At 36.4% G+C, this 18,969-nt stretch overlaps 1 protein-coding gene across 3 annotated transcripts in view; it reads right to left on the bottom strand.

The window, feature by feature from the left end:
- LOC149840716 (aspartic proteinase 36-like) overlaps positions 1–18,969 on the bottom strand; it is a 71,125-nt gene that overhangs the window by 36,772 nt on the left and 15,384 nt on the right. For all 3 annotated transcript variants that reach the window (XM_090003280.1, XM_090003281.1, XM_090003282.1), the window contains exons 4-7: positions 9,478–9,702; positions 8,512–8,680; positions 8,364–8,434; positions 6,768–6,858 (exon numbers count right to left, since the gene is read on the bottom strand). In XM_090003280.1, the coding sequence (XP_089859406.1) occupies positions 6,768–6,858; positions 8,364–8,434; positions 8,512–8,680; positions 9,478–9,702 (556 nt within the window). The remainder of the gene's footprint in view (positions 1–6,767; positions 6,859–8,363; positions 8,435–8,511; positions 8,681–9,477; positions 9,703–18,969) is intronic.

Here is an 18,969-nt window from a genome sequence, read left to right as displayed (position 1 = left end):
AATTCTTCTTGAACATGTACACTTGATTAATACGTGAAATGGTGTATGTACACTCACACACTTAAAAAAAATCATGGATTGGTTAATACTCGTATGTGATGTAGGTAACACACACATAGTGCTAATGACATGCGTATGTTTGGATTTATATTTGCACGAACATACATGCATTTGACACTTTGGTTTAGTGTATGAATAAATACTACTTGGGTTTTATTGTGTGATGCATCGATGGCCTAAATGGACCATCATCGGCCAGGAGAGCTGTGGGTTTGGTTTGCTTTCAAGTATGTTTTAACTGCATCACTTGAATCACACAAGATGGTTTGGCACATTACTACATTGTTCTAGTTGCTTATACGGGCTGGAGTTCCGTAAGGGTCCCCGCAAGGGAGGATGCGGGTTTTTACTTTACTTTTGCATATGGTGTTGCAAACTTAAAGAAATTAACTTTAATAAAAATATAATGAATAAGAACAGTGTAATATACATTCTGGGATATCTCATCTGGAGTATGAGAATCTTAGATATTCGGTCTTGGGGAGACTGTAAGGATACAAAAACTCTGTGTGCTGTAATTTGGTCCCCTGAACCCGATATTGAGGTTCTTTCTCCTGGCCACGGTTTTAGGGAGAGTCCGTCACTTTACCCGGGAGTGGTGTGTTTGACACAGTTGTTGTTTATGGTACCAAGGAAGTGGCACTTGTGGGCGTGGGGTGTCCTTTGTGTCTCCGACATTAGATGTGGAGGTCTAATGTTCCGAAGGTGATTCGGTCGAGGGCTAAGTTGGAACCCAGTAATAAAATACAAATTGTGTGTTAAGCTACCCTGGGAACCTACTTGACCTTGGGGATTGTACCCGTTTGGTGTATCCACGGGCAACGGTAATTAAAAAGAGGAACTTAAAGTTGCGTGCATTTAATAGGGCATGCATATGAAAAGATGAAACTTAAATGAAAGATAAGAGAAGAAATCATGCATTGCACATAATCATGCATTTTCCTGTTATGCATTAAATCATGCATGTTTGAATCATTCTCTATATCATGACATGTTTTGGTGGTAGCATATGATTTACTTATTGAAATCATGCTAAAAGGTTTGGTTATTTAGTTCTTGATATATGGTACTGCTTTACTGTTCTTGACTGGTGAGCATATGTAATTGTTGGTAGGTATGGATATTTGAATGCTGCAAATTTTATATCTGCACTCACTCAAATCATTACATGAAATCTTATCCATGTTCTTTGTCTCACCTGGTTTTCTTTAGAAGTAGTTGTGCTCAAAATTTCGGTTTTGACACCCTACTTTGTTGGTTTTTCATAGGACATGGTGAACAGTGAGGCTGAACTGACTACTGGGGATGGATGAGAGTCATACTTACGCTTGTCAGTTTCAGCAGGGGACAGAGTGGCTCTATTTTTGCTTCTTTTAGTTCTTTTTACTTTCTGCAGTTGATTACTTCACTTTTGAGTTGTGTATGAGACTCTTATTGGTTCATTAATAAAAGAGTTTTAGTTGGTTCTTATGGATGATGATTGCAACTTCGTTTGTGGTGGTTGGGCTATCCAATGGAAATTGGAACTGTGAGGACCCCGAATCTCTGGGAAAGCTTCCGCATTGAAAAAAAAAATATATTTCGCATTTTAAAAGGGTATGGATTGGGGTCGTTACAAGTTGAGTGACGGTTATTGGGATCTCCTCCCCAGTCAGAATCAGTGTAAGAAATAAGACTTAAAGATGAGGAAGAGGATAAGAATAGTCATTTATATATAGTTTTCTTGATATATCGAACTATTCTTAATACTGCACTCATGTGGATGGTTGTGGGCGCATGTTGAAATTGACTTGCAGAATGTACAGCATGCGCAATATCTGGCCTTGTAATGGACAGGTACATCAACGATCCAATAAGTTGTCGATAAGGGGTTGGATCATCTAATAATACTCCATCTTCAGCTCGCATTTTTGCATTTATTACTTCAGGAGTATCAACATATTTTGTGTCTGTGATTCCTAAACGCTCAACAATATCAGCTGCAAACTTGATTTGAGATAAAATATATCCTCTTGGTGAGTAGGCTACTTCAATTCCTAAAAAGTATCTCAAAAAACCAAGATCAGTCATATCAAAAGACTTTTTAAGTAAAATTTTAATATCTTTAATTTCCTTTTGATCATTCTCTGTGATGATCATATCAACAACATACAAAAGAAGAATGGTCAATGAGGTACTTGTAGATCTCACAAAAAGAGCAGTGTCAGTGTAACAAGATTTAAATCCAAGTTTTAATATCGTACCACTGAACCGATCATATCATGCTTTAGGAGCTTGTTTAAGCCCGTATAGGGCTTTTTGAAGATGAAGGACCATGCCTTTTTCAATAGACAGACCAGAGGGAGGATCCATATATACTTCTTCATTTAAGTTTCCATTCAAGAATGCATTTTTAACATCTAACTGGTATATCGGCCATTTTCGAATGGATGCTATAGCAACTAGAGTTCTAACTGTAGTCATACGAGCTACTGGGGCAAAGGTTTCTTCATAATCTATACCATATTCTTGAGAATATCCTTTTGCAACAAGTCTTGCTTTATATCTCTCAAGAGACCCGTCACTTTTTGTTTAATTTTAAACACCCATCTACACCCTATTGTCTTTTTTCTAATAGGAAGAGGTTGAATTGTCCAAGTGTAAGCCTTGTGTAATGCATCTAATTCAATTTTCATGGCTTCAACCCATTCATTTATATTTTTGGCCTCGTTATAGTTGGATGGTTCATGATAGGAATGAATAGCTAGAAGACATGCCATGTAGTTTGGTAAGAAGGATTCATATGAGACAAACCTACTTGGAGGCCTATGTGTTCGTTCTGACCTTCTAACCCTAGTTTCTTCAATATTTGTTAATTGATTAAATCTGTCAAGGGCACATGGATGCTCCCCAGTATTTCGTCTAGAGTATTGAAGAAGATCTTGAGATGGTTCACTACTTGAGTCATTAATAGACTCGAAGATTTTAATATCATTACTAATACCTTTATTGGGTAACAAATCAAATAAGAAAGCATACTCGGATTCTTCCTTAGGAACTTCAAAATCAAATCCACTGTCATTTTCTAAAAAGGTAACATTTCTAGAAACATAGAGTTTATCATTTGTTTTATCATAACACCGATATCCTTTTTTATTATCTGCATAACCAAGAAAGACACATTTTATGGCTTTAGGAGAGAGTTTGCTATATTTTTCAAGAAGCACGAAGCATTTACAACCAAATACCCTTAGCCTTTTTAAATCAGGAGAAATTTTAAAGAGTTTTTCAATAGGAGACTTGTTTTCCAAAGTTTGAGAATGCATTTTATTTATTAGATAGACTGCGGTTAGGGCAGCTTCAGCCCAAAATTGCTTTGGGATTTCTTTTGAAATAAGTAGGGTTCTAGTAGTTTCAATGATATGACGATGTTTTCTTTCAGAAATCTCATTTTGTTGAGGTGTCCTAGGGCATGATTTTTGATGCACAATTCCATGATTTTTTAGATATAATTGAAATTCATTTGAAAGAAACTCTCCCCCAGAGTCGGAGCGGAAGACTTTAATATTTGTTTTAAATTGATTTTTAACTAGATTTGAAAGTTTTTAAAACATGAAAAAACTTCGGATTTGAGTTTTAGAAAGTAAATCCAAGTATGTCTACTAAAATCATCTATAAATGTAACATAGTACGAATAACCACCTTTTGACATAACAAGGGCGGGACCCCACACATATGAATGCACTAATTCAAAAAATTTATGTGTCACAGAGGTTCTAGACCCAAAAGGTATCATTTTCATTTTTCCAAGTATATAATCTTTACATATAAAATTTTTATCTTTACAAAATTTTTCCAAAAATGGAAAAAGAGATCATTTGGATATACTTGGGTGTCCTAATCTTTTATGCCAAAGATCTATATTAATGTCTTTGACATGATTACAAAACGAGTATTTTGGTAAACACAGGAAATCCATGTAGTAAAGGTCTCCTCGTCTATGGCCTTGCCCAATCAGCTTCCCTGACTGGAGATCCTGTACCCAACACGCCTTAGATGAGAAGAATACTTTACAACCATAGTCAGCAATTTGAGAGACCGAAAAAAGATTTAAATTCAGTTTGGGAATGACTCTCACTTTTGGAACAAAGAATTTTTTTGAAATATCATCAAGGTTTCCTAAGCTTTTGACTTTTAAAGAGGTACCATCGGCAGTTGACACACATGAGAAATATGATTTAGTGCAATCGGATAATAAAGATTCATTATGAGTCATGTGGAAAGAAGCACCTGAGTCTAGAATCCAAGAGGTCTTACCTTGAGGAGACGAGGAAGAGATGGCAGCTCCGGATGTAGAAGGTGCAACCTTAAGAAGTTGTGAGACGGCTTCTGCTATTTGAGCAAGATTTAATTCATTGAAGCTGCCCCCTTTTCTTGATTCTTGAGGTTCTTCACTTAAGGTGGCCACCTTTTTAAATTTGGGACATTCCGGTCTTATATGTCCGGGTTCCTTACAATGATGACAAATAATTTTTCCTTTGTATCCTCCTCCATTATGTCCTTCCCCATTGAACTTATTCTCAAAGTGAGGTGGTTTATATGTTTTCACAAAATTTTCGGGCATTGCCATGGCAAGGACCTCATCATTAGACTTGTGCATTCCAAGTCTTGTCTCTTCTTGACAAATTTGAGCAAGGGCCTCACTTATAGAAGGAGAAGTGGTCCTATGAAGTAAGGAAGATCTTACTTGCTCAAATTCCGGTCGAAGGCCATAAAGAAAGGAGAAAAGATTTTCTCTTTCGATTTGGGTCCTTCTCATATCAATAGCCGAACCTTCCCATTTTGGTTCCAACATGGCTAATTCATCCCAAATAGGAGATAAAATACCGTAAAAATATCTTACACTTTTATCTCCTTGTTTTGAATTGCGTACCTTGTCTTGGAGATAATAAAGTCTAGCCATATCCTTTTGGATAAAGGTACTTCTTAGAAAGCTTCATGCGTCACATGCCTTCTTGAATTTGATGATATTAGTGGCAATCTTGAACTCCATGGTATTCATAAACCATGAGAGTATTTGTGCATTGCTTGCCTCCCAATCTTCCAATTTATTTTGGAATTCTTCCAAGGCTTTTTCTTTTTCTTCTTCGGACAAAGCTTTGACTTGATCTCCTTTTCTTCTAGCCAATTTGAGTTGTGGTTCACTAGTAGAACCACTAACAAAACCCCACAATTTTTTTCCCTTGATATGATTCTCCATAGCCGTCGCCCACATCAAGTAGTTGTTTTCATTGAATTTGTAGGTGATGACGGTGGCGGACTCTCTTTCTCCCATAATGAATACTTAGAGTTTAAAATAGAGGAGATAGGGAATGATCAATGATCGAAGAACACTTCCTTCACGAGATTCTCCTTCTTTCAAGAGCCTAGCTCTGATACCATGTAATAAAACAAGGTACAATGGAACAATAGTGAAACAAACACAATGCCAACAAAGGGCTTTAATAAACTCACTTGGTCACTAATGGACCAATACAATCTCAAGAGAGATAAAAATACCAAAACAGCACAAGAGGCATACAAGCCTATAAGATGGGAAAAAACTCTAGAGAAAACCCTCAAATGCTTCTTAAAGCATTGAGGAATAACAAGGGAGTGAGGCTCTATTTATAGAGCCTCACTCCAACACATGGGAGGCAGTCCAGCTCTTTGGACTGCCTTCCAACAGTCATTATTATGACTGTTGGGTGGCAGTCCAACGTCTAGTTGGACTGCTGCCCAACAGTCATATTTTGACTGTTGTGCTTGAACTGTATGGCAGTTTATTTATTACAATGCTAAATTACATTTCAGTCCTTAGTGGACTGTACTATATGATAAAAGACAAAAATACCCTTATCGGGTATTTGAATACAATTTTATTTTTAACATCGACATTAAAAATGTCTTCTATAGGAAGTGAAGAATAAGTGGATGACTTCACCTTGAAATGACTCATTTGCATAATTGGATGGCTCAACTTCTTATGGGTTTTCTGGACTCAAAAAGAAACCAGAACTCTTATGAAATTCATCACTTGCTACTAAATCTTTGCAAGATTCAAAAAACTCTACCATGCCCTTTGTACTTCCACAACAAGACTAGCCGTTATCTTATTCTATTTATAAAACAATGTCATCACATCACCTGGAATTATAGCCTTGTCAAAGAAAAGACTTCAAGAAACAATCAGAAATAGGAACTGCCAATGTTTTCCAATAGAAAGCACAAGATTGTCTTTGTGATCACATATTAAATAGATCGCCTTCCAATGATTTAACCTAGCTTTTATCGTCTCCATGCTTGACACCACCTATCTTCTACACACAACTAGCCATTTCATGCTTGTACTTTTTATTCATGCTATCGGAGTTGCATAAATTGATCATACAGAGCTATATTATTTTTCTTCATTACCTCTTCATTGGAGATTGGAGTACATATTAATTTAGATTTTGGAGGAGCAGCCAATGCTTGGTATTCAACTTAGGCATAGTGAACAACTTTATGTACAGGAAAACATAACAGAATGACTAGAGATTGGCTGTGAGGCTGTGAAATGTGGAAGAGAACTCATTCCTAAGCAAAGGACAGAATGTCTCTTCATCCATATTACTGATTATCACATAATGCACAATCGACAAATAGTAGCAATGAGTAAATGAAAAGTGAGAGATAACAATACTTACACCTAACTGATAAAGATACTCGTGTGGATAAACCTTCAGGTGGACAGAATTTTCAAAATAAAAAGTAACATATGGAAAGGTATCATCCACACTGCCAATAAAAGAACCACTTGTTAGAACAATAGTTTATGTCCTAGCTACATCAATTTTCAATTGGAAAGGAACATCCAAAGTTTCATCCATAGAAGAAACAAGATCAAAATTAAATAAACACCCAGCAACAATTGAAGAAAAAAAAAGACACCATAATACAGTATGGTCAAATTATTTGTTGCAGCATGAGTATAGTAAAAGGTTCCACCACATAAAAACACCAAAACCATAGAAATAAATGAAAAACAAGGATGTTGGTAAAAGTTTCTGCCTCGTTTTTGTATTTTAAGTTGCACAAGGGCCGTGGTATGATTATTCTCTCACATATATCTTTATGATTCTGGGCCTCTAACTAATGAGATAAATATTGAACTTTACATGGTATGCAAGAAAAGTTCATAACAATATATCATCAATAATGCACAGGTTCATAAAGCCCAAAAAAGTAAATGCATGACACCTTAACACTGTAAGAAAGAAACCATGTTAAAAGTCCATCCACAGTTGCAGCCTTTAAAGAGTTCAATCATGAGGACATTCTCTGGGAAATAAAAAGTCTGAGACAGTGAGATAGATATTATGAGAAGGAGCAAAAGAGTGTGTCAAGCCCTCAAGACATTATGTGAGACAGATTGTGTCAATATATTATTATCGTACAGCTGTAACTGTCGAATTGGATGGGTACTAAATCTAACACTGTTATATTAACCATACAGGACGCTATCTGAGAGATAAGTGCAGCAGTATCGCAGACGTGCAGATGGAAGACAAAAAGATTCTATATCAATTGATTTAGGTTCTTGTCTTCTCAATGGTGATGATCTCCAACATCATTATGCAGCCAAAATAGTTAGGTGCTGCCTATGTGCCTTGGTGATACCAAAGTGTCATAAAGAAACCAAAATAATGGTCAATTCTTAATAAAAGAATAGCATATTATAAATTATGTGTTATATATATATAAAGAATGTTTTATAATTTTATTACTAATTGGCCCCCAAGGAGTCCAACCAATGCCCTATCCTTTGGTTGGCTAGACACCACATGGTGATTGATTCACCCAGGGCCGGCTGGCCTCTTTGATATTTGAGGCCACCGCCTAGGGCCTCAAATGAAAAAAATCCAACCAATGCCCTATCCTTTGGTTGGCTAGACACCACATGGTGATTGATTCACCCAGGGCCGGCTGGCCTCTTTGATATTTGAGGCCACCGCCTAGGGCCTCAAATGAAAAAAATTATAACGCTTATATTTCACATGCTGAGGGCCTCCAATGAAACATGGCACATGCATGTGCCTCATGCTGAGGGCCTCCAATGAAAAAAAATATGGAGAAATATGGGCCTCCAACGAAATATGCCTAGGGCCTCAACTTCTCTTGAGCCGCCCCTGGATTCACCTAGGTCACCTAATTCTCCTTCACATTAAAAAAAATAAAAAAAGGTCACCAAGCTACATAGAAATAGAATCAAGAAACCAGCAGTTCTTTAAAACATATTTTACCTTCCAGTGAAATGAAAGCAACTTGCACCCTGATATGTAAAATACTGTACACGTGGCCCATAGGACATAATCTATGAAATAGCACTAGAAGTAAGCAATTATCCAATACAAAACAACAGCTAGATGAACAGCCTCAGCAAGTTCTCACAGCGTTCATTAAAGGATTAAAAATTTGCTCAGCAATATACGCCAAGGTTGTCCCACTGTCTATGATTGTCTCCAGTCTATCTTGAGCTGTAGAGTCAAACATATTTGAAGGAAGTCGCAGCATGACTCCACCAACATCAACTGCTTTCATGTATACATTGTAATGAGACCTATGAGAAAAATCAATCAGTTATGATCTATGTCACAAATATCTCCAATGTTTTGAAAATATCACAATCTTGGCATGATGCTTTTAGACACCTACACAATGCCAGAAACAAAATAGCACTTATTTTGAAAATATCATCAAATTAATCTGATATTTATTTGAACAAACTAGTTTTTTCACCTTCTACATTTTATTATATAATTTAAATTATTGATTTTTATTTTAAAAATTTAAATGTATTACACATTTATTCAATTTGATTACTCATGTTTATTTCAAAGCATTACTTTTTTGAGGATCTAGATTAATCATTCCTCTCATGCAACCATCCATTGGTATTATCCATATGAAAGCCAGTTTTTCTTATGGGTGATTTAACCAAATATATGCCAATCACAAAACACCTTTTTTATTGATACACTTTTACGTTGTAACAGTCTCAAGGTCATCTCATGTTCTTATGCTTGAACACTATTTTGTGCTTGATTACTATCAGAAGTACTAATAGTATTACTATTAGCATCCTCATCAGTGGCAAAAACAGTTCAAATTATCACATGTTGATATTTCTTAAATGAATTTATGTTCATTTGTAGAAAAAATGTATCCAAGCTCATTAAAAATGCAAATCAAGATCCAATGAGAGAACAATCCAATATAAACATCATGTTTTAGATGAATGCCACTAATGAGGGAAAAGTTTCAATATAAACATCATGGATTAGATGAATGTCACTTATACCCAAAATAACAATTTACTATTTATGTTTCTCAATACATTAGCAACAAGTAACATACTGGTTGGGTACCAAAGGGGTTGTCTTTACAAGGGGTTCCACCACATTTCCAATAGTGAATATTCCACCACCATTAATCCCATCCAAACAGTGGGCAAACATTTTCTTGACTTTTCCCGCAGAAGCTAATTGAGAAATCACAGAAGTATCTGATTGACCAAAACCAATGATCCCATCTACTGCCTGCCTACTTAAATCAAGTTGCCCAGTTTGATCAACGGTACACCTGTATAAATGACACAAAAATCTCTTACTGATTCAAGAGTTTATGAAAAAAAGTAGTAGGATCAAGTAAATGAAAGGAAATATAGGATTGCCAGTCCATATGAATGACTAGCAAACTCGGTTAACATATCATCCAATGTATACAGAAAACGTGATGGATTATTATCTATTGCTTCCAGCAGTAAAGTAATCAAAAAACAACTCACCCAGCTCGTTATAACCAACAGTTACAGTTCATCTATGGTTGGCAAGTGAGGAGAGTGCGGCATCAAACAAAAATATGAGCTAACTTCAAATATGGTTGCCAAGATGGGAACTTAATGTGAGAAAATAAGAAGAAAACCAGACAGTTCCAAAGAAGAAATGATGAAATGCATCACAATCTCAAGGAAGCATTTGGAAGGACAAGCATATAGGAACCATCACAAAAAGGAGGGAAAATAAACATGCTTGTTAAAGATGCTACATAAGTTTTCCCTTTGAGAAGCATCTTCTTGGCACCTAGAAGCATGTATATTTATCACATAGACACTTAAGCAATAAAAAGAAAAAATATCATATAGATTTGACCAGCTCCTACAAATTCAAAACACCTAAAGCCATATGCACACAGATTTTTGAGTCAAATTTTCATTCAAAAGATATGCTACTTGAGGATCAAGAAAACAAATAAACATCATATAAAAAAAAACACAGAACAACAAACTGGTGAAACTTTCAATTCATGGGTACATCTCGCAATGGGCCTAAGATTCAAGGATCACAAATCCTTGGTTTTCTGGCCTGAGACACACCTCCGCTCTCTCCTCCCACTTCCCTCTTCGTTTGGACTACAAAACTATGGATTTCAGGAATCTTAGGGATCTCAGATCCAGGGATATGAGATCCAGCTTTTACTTAACAATCACATCTGGCATGGGCCCAAGCGAGATCCCCCTTGACACGAGATCCTTGGAATCTTTGGGACAATCACACACCCCCTTAGAATGTCAAGGAATCATGAGCATACCAATCCAAGTAATGCAGTCACTAGATCGATTGGTACATCCTAGCTTAGTTATCTTGTGAACAATCTTTTTAAATACATATGTTATGGTTGTAATGAAATGGAGCAAATGTAAAGAGAGGTCACTTATGGACTTGCAATAACACAATCAATCAAGAAAAATACTTGATTGATCAAGCCACACCACCCACACAAGGGTCAAAATATTCTTGTATTGCATAGAAATGCTCTATAGAAGCATAGAAAATACATGGGCCTTAGAGGCTTATTTATAATACAAGGAACCACAAGGAAAGGCTGCTCCCAAGGGTCACATTTGTGACGTTTCCAACAGCTAGTTGGAGCTGCCCAATCACTTTATCAAAAGTAAAAAAGGTACAAAAAAATAATAAAACAAAAGGCATAGTCAGCCCCTAATGGGCTGACGCCTATTACAACTGAAATGATCGGAATACCCCTGAAGGGTGTGTGTATATATATATATATATTAACACCCCCCTCAAACTCATGGTGTAACAACCGAGAGTTTGCCAAGTAAGAAGTGAAATCTAGGTGACAGGAGCGCTTTAGTGAAGAAATGTCAGTTGATACTCAGATGAAACGTAAGGCAACGTGATGGTTTTCCTCAGGAATTCTTCACGAACATAATCGCAATCCATTTCAATGTGTTTTGTCCTCTCATAGAATGTATGATTACTTGCAATGTATACAACGCTCTTGTTGTTACAACATAATCTTGAGGGTTCTGCAAATGTGAACTCCCAAATCCTCTAATAATTGTCTTAACCATACTAACTCAGACATAGTTGTTGTCATGGCACGGTACTCTGCTTCAATGGAAGAGAGGGACGTCTTCTGTTGCTTCTTGTATCGCCATGAAATTAGAGAATCACCTACAATAACAGAGAAACCAGTGGTTGAGTGTCTAGAATTCACATTCCCCTCAGTCAAAATCAGAATATGTAATAACTTCTAACGAGCAAGAGAATGACATAAATAATCCAAAATTAATAGAATTTTTAATATATCTAATCATTCTCATTACAACACTCATATGTACTGTAGTGGGAGCATGCTAAAATTGACTAACAGAATAAATAGCATGAGAAATATCAGGAAGAGTAATAGAGAGATAAGACAAAGATCCAATCATTCGTCTATATGGAGTTGGATCCTTCAGAGGTTCTCTATCATCTTTCTTCATTTTTGCATTTATAACCTCTAGAGTATCAACTCGTTTTTCATCTGAGAGTCTTGACCGTTCTATGATCTTTGTTGCTTACTTAGTCTGCAACAAAAAATAACCATAAGGTGAGTAAGCCACTTCTATTCCAAGAAAGTATCGTAACAAACCAAGATCTATCATATCAAAGTTATCTTTGAGCACATCTTTGATATGATTAATTCTTTGCTTGTCACCTCCTGTGATAATCATATTATCAACGTAAAGAAGTAATATTATCATTCCTGCATTAGAAGACTTAACAAACAATGCAGTGTCAGTATAACAAGATTTTGTTAAAATGTAAACGACACATATATAATAATATTATTATTATAATATTATTATATATTTTTGTATTTATACTTTTAAATTTTTTATAATTTTTCTTTTTATTTTTGGTATCTAGTTCTATTAGAACTAGATACATCTAGTTTGGTCAAGTTCCAGTTGGAACTTGACCAACTTTCTAGCTGTTGGAACTAGTCCAACGGCTAGAATTCTAGCAGTTGGAAGAATGGTTGCCAGTTGAGGAAGCGGGAGTGGGAAGCGATACGGGAAGCGGGAGCGGGAAGCGAGGCACTTTCAAAATTTTAGGAAGCGGGGAAGCGTGGGACCACTTAGGAGCGATTCGAGAAGTGTCTCGGAAGCGACCTAGGAAGCGTCTCGGAAGCGACCTAGGAAGCGTCTCGGAAGCAAGGGGGAAGCGAAAAAAATAAAAATAAAAAATAAAAAATACAAAAAATTTAAAAAAAAACAGGGGAAGCGAGGGGGAAGCGAGGGGGAAGCGTGGGGGAAGCGAGGGGGAAGCGAGGGGGAAGCGTGGGGGAAGCGTGATGGGAAGCGCGCTTCCCATTAAAGGGAAGCGCGTCCCCCATTAAAGGGAAACGCGTCCCTCATTAAAGGGAAACGCGCTTCCCAAAAAAGGGGGACGCTTCCCCCCACGCTTCGGAAGCGCGACGTTCCGCGCTTCCGAAGCGCGCTTCCCCTTTTAGCTAGGCGCTTCCGGTAACCCTGGTTGGAAGTTCCAACAGCTAGAAAGGGAGAGCTCCTTATGAGCTCTCCTTACTCTTGTATAAATAGGGGTGCATCCCCTTGTGTAAATCATTCCTCTAAATGCTTTTTAAGCATTTTTCTCTCATAAATAAAGTGTTATTTATTTTTATGTTTTTTCGTTTATACCCTTTTATGGGTTTTGTCTAAAGTATCTTTTAGATACTTCCTTTCGAGTAGATTCAAGTACATTCGTGGAGCCTACCATTTCATTACATGGTATCAAAGCTACGGAACTCTTAGATCTTGAAAAACTTCTGCCTCGATTTTTGTGCCTCTTGTGTAAAGGTGTGTTATTACCTTGTTCTTACAAAAAGTGTTTCGTCACTTGCAAAGGAGTGTTTCATCACTTGCCAAAAGAGTGTTTTATCACTCTTCTATCGACTACAAGAGGATCCATTTGGAGAAAAGAACTTGAGCAAAAACATTGTATTGTATCCGTTTTTCTCTATTTTCCTTTTTTTTTCTTCTCCTTACTATCTTCTTCACACCCTTGTAAACGATGGATGACCATGACAAGGTCACCAACATACCCATGAAGTTGAATGATAGTAATTATGTGACATGGGCTTCAATTATGAAGCACCACATATGAGAAAAAGGCTTATGGGGAATAGTGGATGGTTCTGATTCGAAACTTAAACTATCTCTCACCAAAAAAAGAGGGTGATAAGGAAGTCCCTCTAACGGAAGAGAAGACTAAGGCTCTGGCCTCTTATGAAAAGAAATGGAAAGAGTGGAGGATGGGGCATGCAAAGATAATGTCATGACTTATTAATAGCATAGACATTAAAAAATGTTCTAGCCTCGCTAAATTTGAACATGCCGATAAGGCATCGGAATACGTCAAAAATATGTATTCCCTTAAAGATATTGCCCATGTGTGCAATCTTCAAGAAAAAGTTTGGACATTAACTGAAAATGACAAAACTATTCATGAATATTATAATGAGTTGTTCGAACTTTGGAAAGAGTTGGCTATTCTAGAGCCAAAATGGCATTGCGCCGAAGATATCGAGCTTCGTCAAAAACAACTCGATATGGAACACTTTTACCAATTTGTGAATGGATTAAGGCCAGAATTTGAATCCACCAAATCGGTTCTACTTCATTGTGGTAAAATCCCTACTATTGTGGATACTATTGAAGAACTAACTATGGAGGAAAATCGTCTTAGAAAGAGTACTCCAAAAGTTGATGATGATTCAGTTCTAGCTGTGTCTAGAACAGGGAATCATACTTGCACTTATAGACCGCCTCATTTTAGGAGACGAAGTGGTGAGTTTGACAAAAGAAAAGTTATTTGTCACCACTGTCATGAACCGGGACACTATAGGCCTCAATGTCTGAAGCTAAAAAGGAGAGACGAAAAGAGGGTAGCATCTGTTGAAACCAAGCCAAAAGATCAAGATGCACCTGTTTCCATGGCTCAACTGATGGAGATTCTTCAACCTCTTCTAAAAGGGGTATCCACTTCGACTGAAGCCTCAACTGGAGCGGCAGTTGCATCTGTATCCGGTCCAGGTAACTTCCCTTGGCTCTTAGATTTTGGTGCTTCATTTCATATGATCCCAAATGCTAAATGTTTATCTGAATGTCTTAAAAATAACTTAAGTATATCAAAAGTCTTTACAGCAGATGGAACATCTCTTGAAATAAAAGGAATAGGATGCTTTGAAAGTTTTCAAAAATCCAAAAACTTTTGTATTCCAGAAGTTAGATATATCCCAAAATTAAATTTGAACCTTTTATTTGTTTCACAAATTTCTGATTATGGATGTAATATATCCTTCGCTTCTGATGGTTGCTGGATACAGGATCGTCAGTCAGGGAAGCTGATTGGGGAAGGTCATAGAGAAGGAGGACTATATTACATGGACTTTTTGGAACTACCAAAGAATGTATTTTATTTAAATGTTTAGAAATTAGAAACAGAATTATGGCACAAAAGACTTGGCCATCCTCATATATCAAAAATCCAATACTTCCCAAGTTTGAAAAAATTTTGTAAATCTAAAAATTTTACTTGTAAAGACTGCATTCTTGGTAAAATGAAAAGATTACATTTTTCTAGTAGAACCTTTGTCTTTACAAAACCTCTTGAGTTAATACATTCGAACGTTTGGGGACATGCACCAGTTATCTCTAAAGGTGGTTATGCGTATTATGTCATCTTTGTTGATGAATTTTCTAGACACACTTGGATTTATTTTCTTAAACATAAATCTGAAGTTTTTGCTCACTTTCAAATATTTCATGAAATGGTCACAAACAAATTTCAAAGAAATGTTTTCATTTTTCGCATTGATTCATGGGGAGAATTTCTGTCTGGAGAATTTAAAAACCATCTTAATTTATATGGCATTACTCATCAACAATCATGCCCACACACCCCTCAACAAAATGGTCTTGCGGGTTCCGCAAGCATCACCACATTATGGAAACACTCGGACTTTGTTAATTGCAAGTCAAGTTCCAAAAGGTTTTTGGGCTGAAGCCGCTCTAACTGCCACGTATCTCATCAATAGAATGTCATTTTCTTCATTAAAAAATATATCTCCAATTGAAAAACTTTATGATTTAGCTCAGACTACTCTAGATTAAGAGTTTTTTGTTGCAAATGTTTTGTATTTACAAACAAAAATGATAAATTCTCCCCTCGTGCAATCCCATGTGCCTTTTTAGGATATGCTGAAAATCAAAAAGGTTACAGGTGCTATGATCTTCAAAATGACAAATTATATGTATCAAGAAAAGTGTCTTTTCTAGAAAAAGAAAGTTCTTTTGAAAGTGAAAAATCCAAAGATATTACTGAATATTCCTTTTTAATCGATTTAACTTCAAAATTCAATGCAGAGGATTTTGAATATAACTTTGACAATGATCAAAGTCCTATTATTTTTTAAAATGATAGCAAAGAACAAACCAGTAGGGATGTTGGTCTGCAATATTCAAGACGAAGAGTTGGAGAGCAACACCCACCATGTGCATTAGAAAGGTTTTCTGAAGTTCTCCCTCGTAGGACTTCTAGAATTTCTCGACCCCCCAAAAAAATTGTCTCTTACGAATCTTTTTCACCCTCATATAGGGCAGCCCTTGCATTAATCCAATCTTATGTTGAACCTTCCTCCTATTCTGAAGCCAAAAACCATGAAGAATGGGTTGAAGCTATGAAAATAGAATCGGATGCATTAGAGAAGGCCAACACTTGGTCCATTCAAGACCTTTCTCTCGAAAAGAAACCTATAGGCTGTAGATGGGTCTATAAAGTCAAAACCAAAAGTGATGGGACCCTAGAAAGATATAAGGCACGACTCGTAGCCAAAGGTTATGCTCAAGAGTATGGCATTGACTACGAAGAAACCTTTGCCCCTGTGGCCCGTATGACCATTGTTAGAACTTTAATTGCTTTGGCTTCTATAAAAAAATGGCATATATTTCAAATGAATGTCAAAACTGCTTTCTTAAATGGGAATCTTGTTGAAAAAGTCTACATGGAAGCTTCGCCTGGTATTAGTATTCCTAAGGGTAAAACACTTCGTCTTGAGAAGGCCATTTATGGCCTCAAACAAGCACCAAAAGCCTGGTATGACAGATTTAGTTATGTTATGACTGATATTGGATTTCATTCTTGTTTGACTGACATTGTCTTGTTTATTAAGCAATCTTATGTAGGTATCATCATCCTTCTTCTTTATGTGGATAATATGATCATCACTAGAGACGACAAACAGGGAGTTACCAATATCAAAACTCTTCTTAAAACTCATTTTGAAATGTCTGATTTAGGATTATTGAGATACTTTTTAGGAATAGAAGTTGCTTATTCCCCTCGTGGGTATTTGATATCTCAATCTAAATTTGCTTGTGATATTGTTTCCAGGTCTGGCATTACAGATGATAAAAAGGTGGACACTCCAGAAGTGGTAATTGTTAAAATGAAAATTGATGATGGAGAGCGTCTTGATGATCCCACTATATTCAGACAACTTGTTGGAGCACTTTCCTATCTCTCCATCACTCGGCCAGACATAGCACATGATGTACACACAGCTAGCCAATTTCAACATGCTCCCACTTCTGTTCACATGGGAGCGGTTTTATATATTATTAGATATTTAAAGAGTTCTCTCTCATGAGGACTCTTCTTGTCTGCATTGTCATCATTAGATTTAATTGCTTATACTAATGCTGACTGGGGAGGTGATCCTAATAATAGGCACTCAACCACTGGTTTCTGTGAATTTTTAGGTGAATCGCTAATATCATAGAGGTGCAAGAAGCAGCAGAAGGTTTCTCTTTCCTCCACTGAAACTGAATATAAAGTCATGACAACCACCACAATGGAAGTTGTTTGGCTCAGGCGACTGCTCGCTGATATGGGAGCTGAAGCAACACAAGCCTCGTGAATGTGTTGTGACAACAAGAGTGCAATCTACATCGCAAGCAATCGGACTTTCCATGAGCGCACCAAACACATTGAGATGGATTGTCACTATGTCAGAGAAGAGTACTTGCATGGAACCATTGATCTGCCATATGTGACGTCAGAATACCAATTAGCAGACTTCTTCACCAAGCCTCTCGCGGCTCCCAGATTTCACTTCCTCTTAGACAAACTTTCGCTCATTGTACTGTAAGTTCAAGGGGGAGTGTTAAAATGTAAACAACACATATATAATAATATTATTATTATAATAATATTATTATATATTTTTGTATTTATACTTTTTAATTTTTTTGTAATTTTTCTTTTTGTATTTATACATCTAATTTGATCAAGTTTCAGTTGGAACTTGACCAACTTTCTAGCTGTTGGAACTAGTCCAACGGCTAGAATTCTAGCTATTGGAAGTTCCAACAGCTAGAAAGGGAGAGCTCCTTATGAGCTCTCCTTAATACTCTTGTATAAATAAGGGTGTATCCCCTTGTGTAAATCATTCCTCTAAATGCTTTTTAAGCATTTTGCTCTCATAAATAAAGTGTTATTTATTTTTATGCCTTTTCATTTATACCCTTTTATGGGTCTTGTGACTTGTCTAAAGTATCTTTTAGATACTTCCTTTCGAGTAGATTCAAGTGCATTCGTGGAGCCTACCATTTCATTACAGATTTAAAATGAAGTTGTGTCATCATACTATTGAACCTATCATACCAAACTTTGGGGGCTTGTTTTAAACCATACAAAGCTTTTCGTAATCGAAGTATTTTTTTATGTGTTAAACTTAACCCTGGCAGAGGATCCATGTAAACTTCTTCATTGAGATTATCATTCAAAAAGGCATTTTTTACATCTATTTGAAAGATTAGCAATTTTTTAATTAATGTTATAGAAATAAGGGTTCTAACAGTGGTCATTCGAGCGACTGGAGCAAATGTCTCGTCATAGTCCATACCATATTCTTGACTGTATCTCTTGAATACTAGCCTAGCTTTATATCTTTCTAATATTCATCCCATTTAGTTTTTATCTTGTAGACCCATTTACATCCTATATTTTTTCTTCCTTTAGGTAATGTTTGAATTTCCCAAGTTTTTGCCTTTTCTAAAGCTTCTAATTCATTATTCATCGCCTTAATCCATTCTTAATGATTTTTAGCATCATGGTAGGATGTTGGTTTTATGTATGAGTGTATAGCCATTAGACACGATCTATACCTAGCTTCAAAAGAATTATAAGATACAAATCTACTAGGAGCTTTTGAAATTCTCATGAGTTTTTTAATACTAGAAGAATCTACGTCTTGATTTTGGGAATATCTTTCTAAAGCACATGGTGGATGGTCTTCGGTACGTCGAGTATAAGTTTGTATTTCATTATGAGATAGATCTATATCATCAAAACCCTCATTCACATTCACATGTGTATCATAAGTGTCCTCGTTGTCACTCTCATGTAGATCATGAATGTTTTCACATCTTTCATGTTCATTGAAAATGTCAAAAAGAAATAAATATCACAATTGTCTTGGATTTTCTCTTTGTCA

The sequence above is a fragment of the Nuphar pumila genome, chromosome 4 (genome assembly GCF_984573655.1).
Source record: "Nuphar pumila chromosome 4, dmNupPumi1.hap1.1, whole genome shotgun sequence".
Lineage (NCBI taxonomy): Eukaryota > Viridiplantae > Streptophyta > Magnoliopsida > Nymphaeales > Nymphaeaceae > Nuphar > Nuphar pumila.
This window is presented reverse-complemented; position numbering and strand designations above follow the sequence as displayed.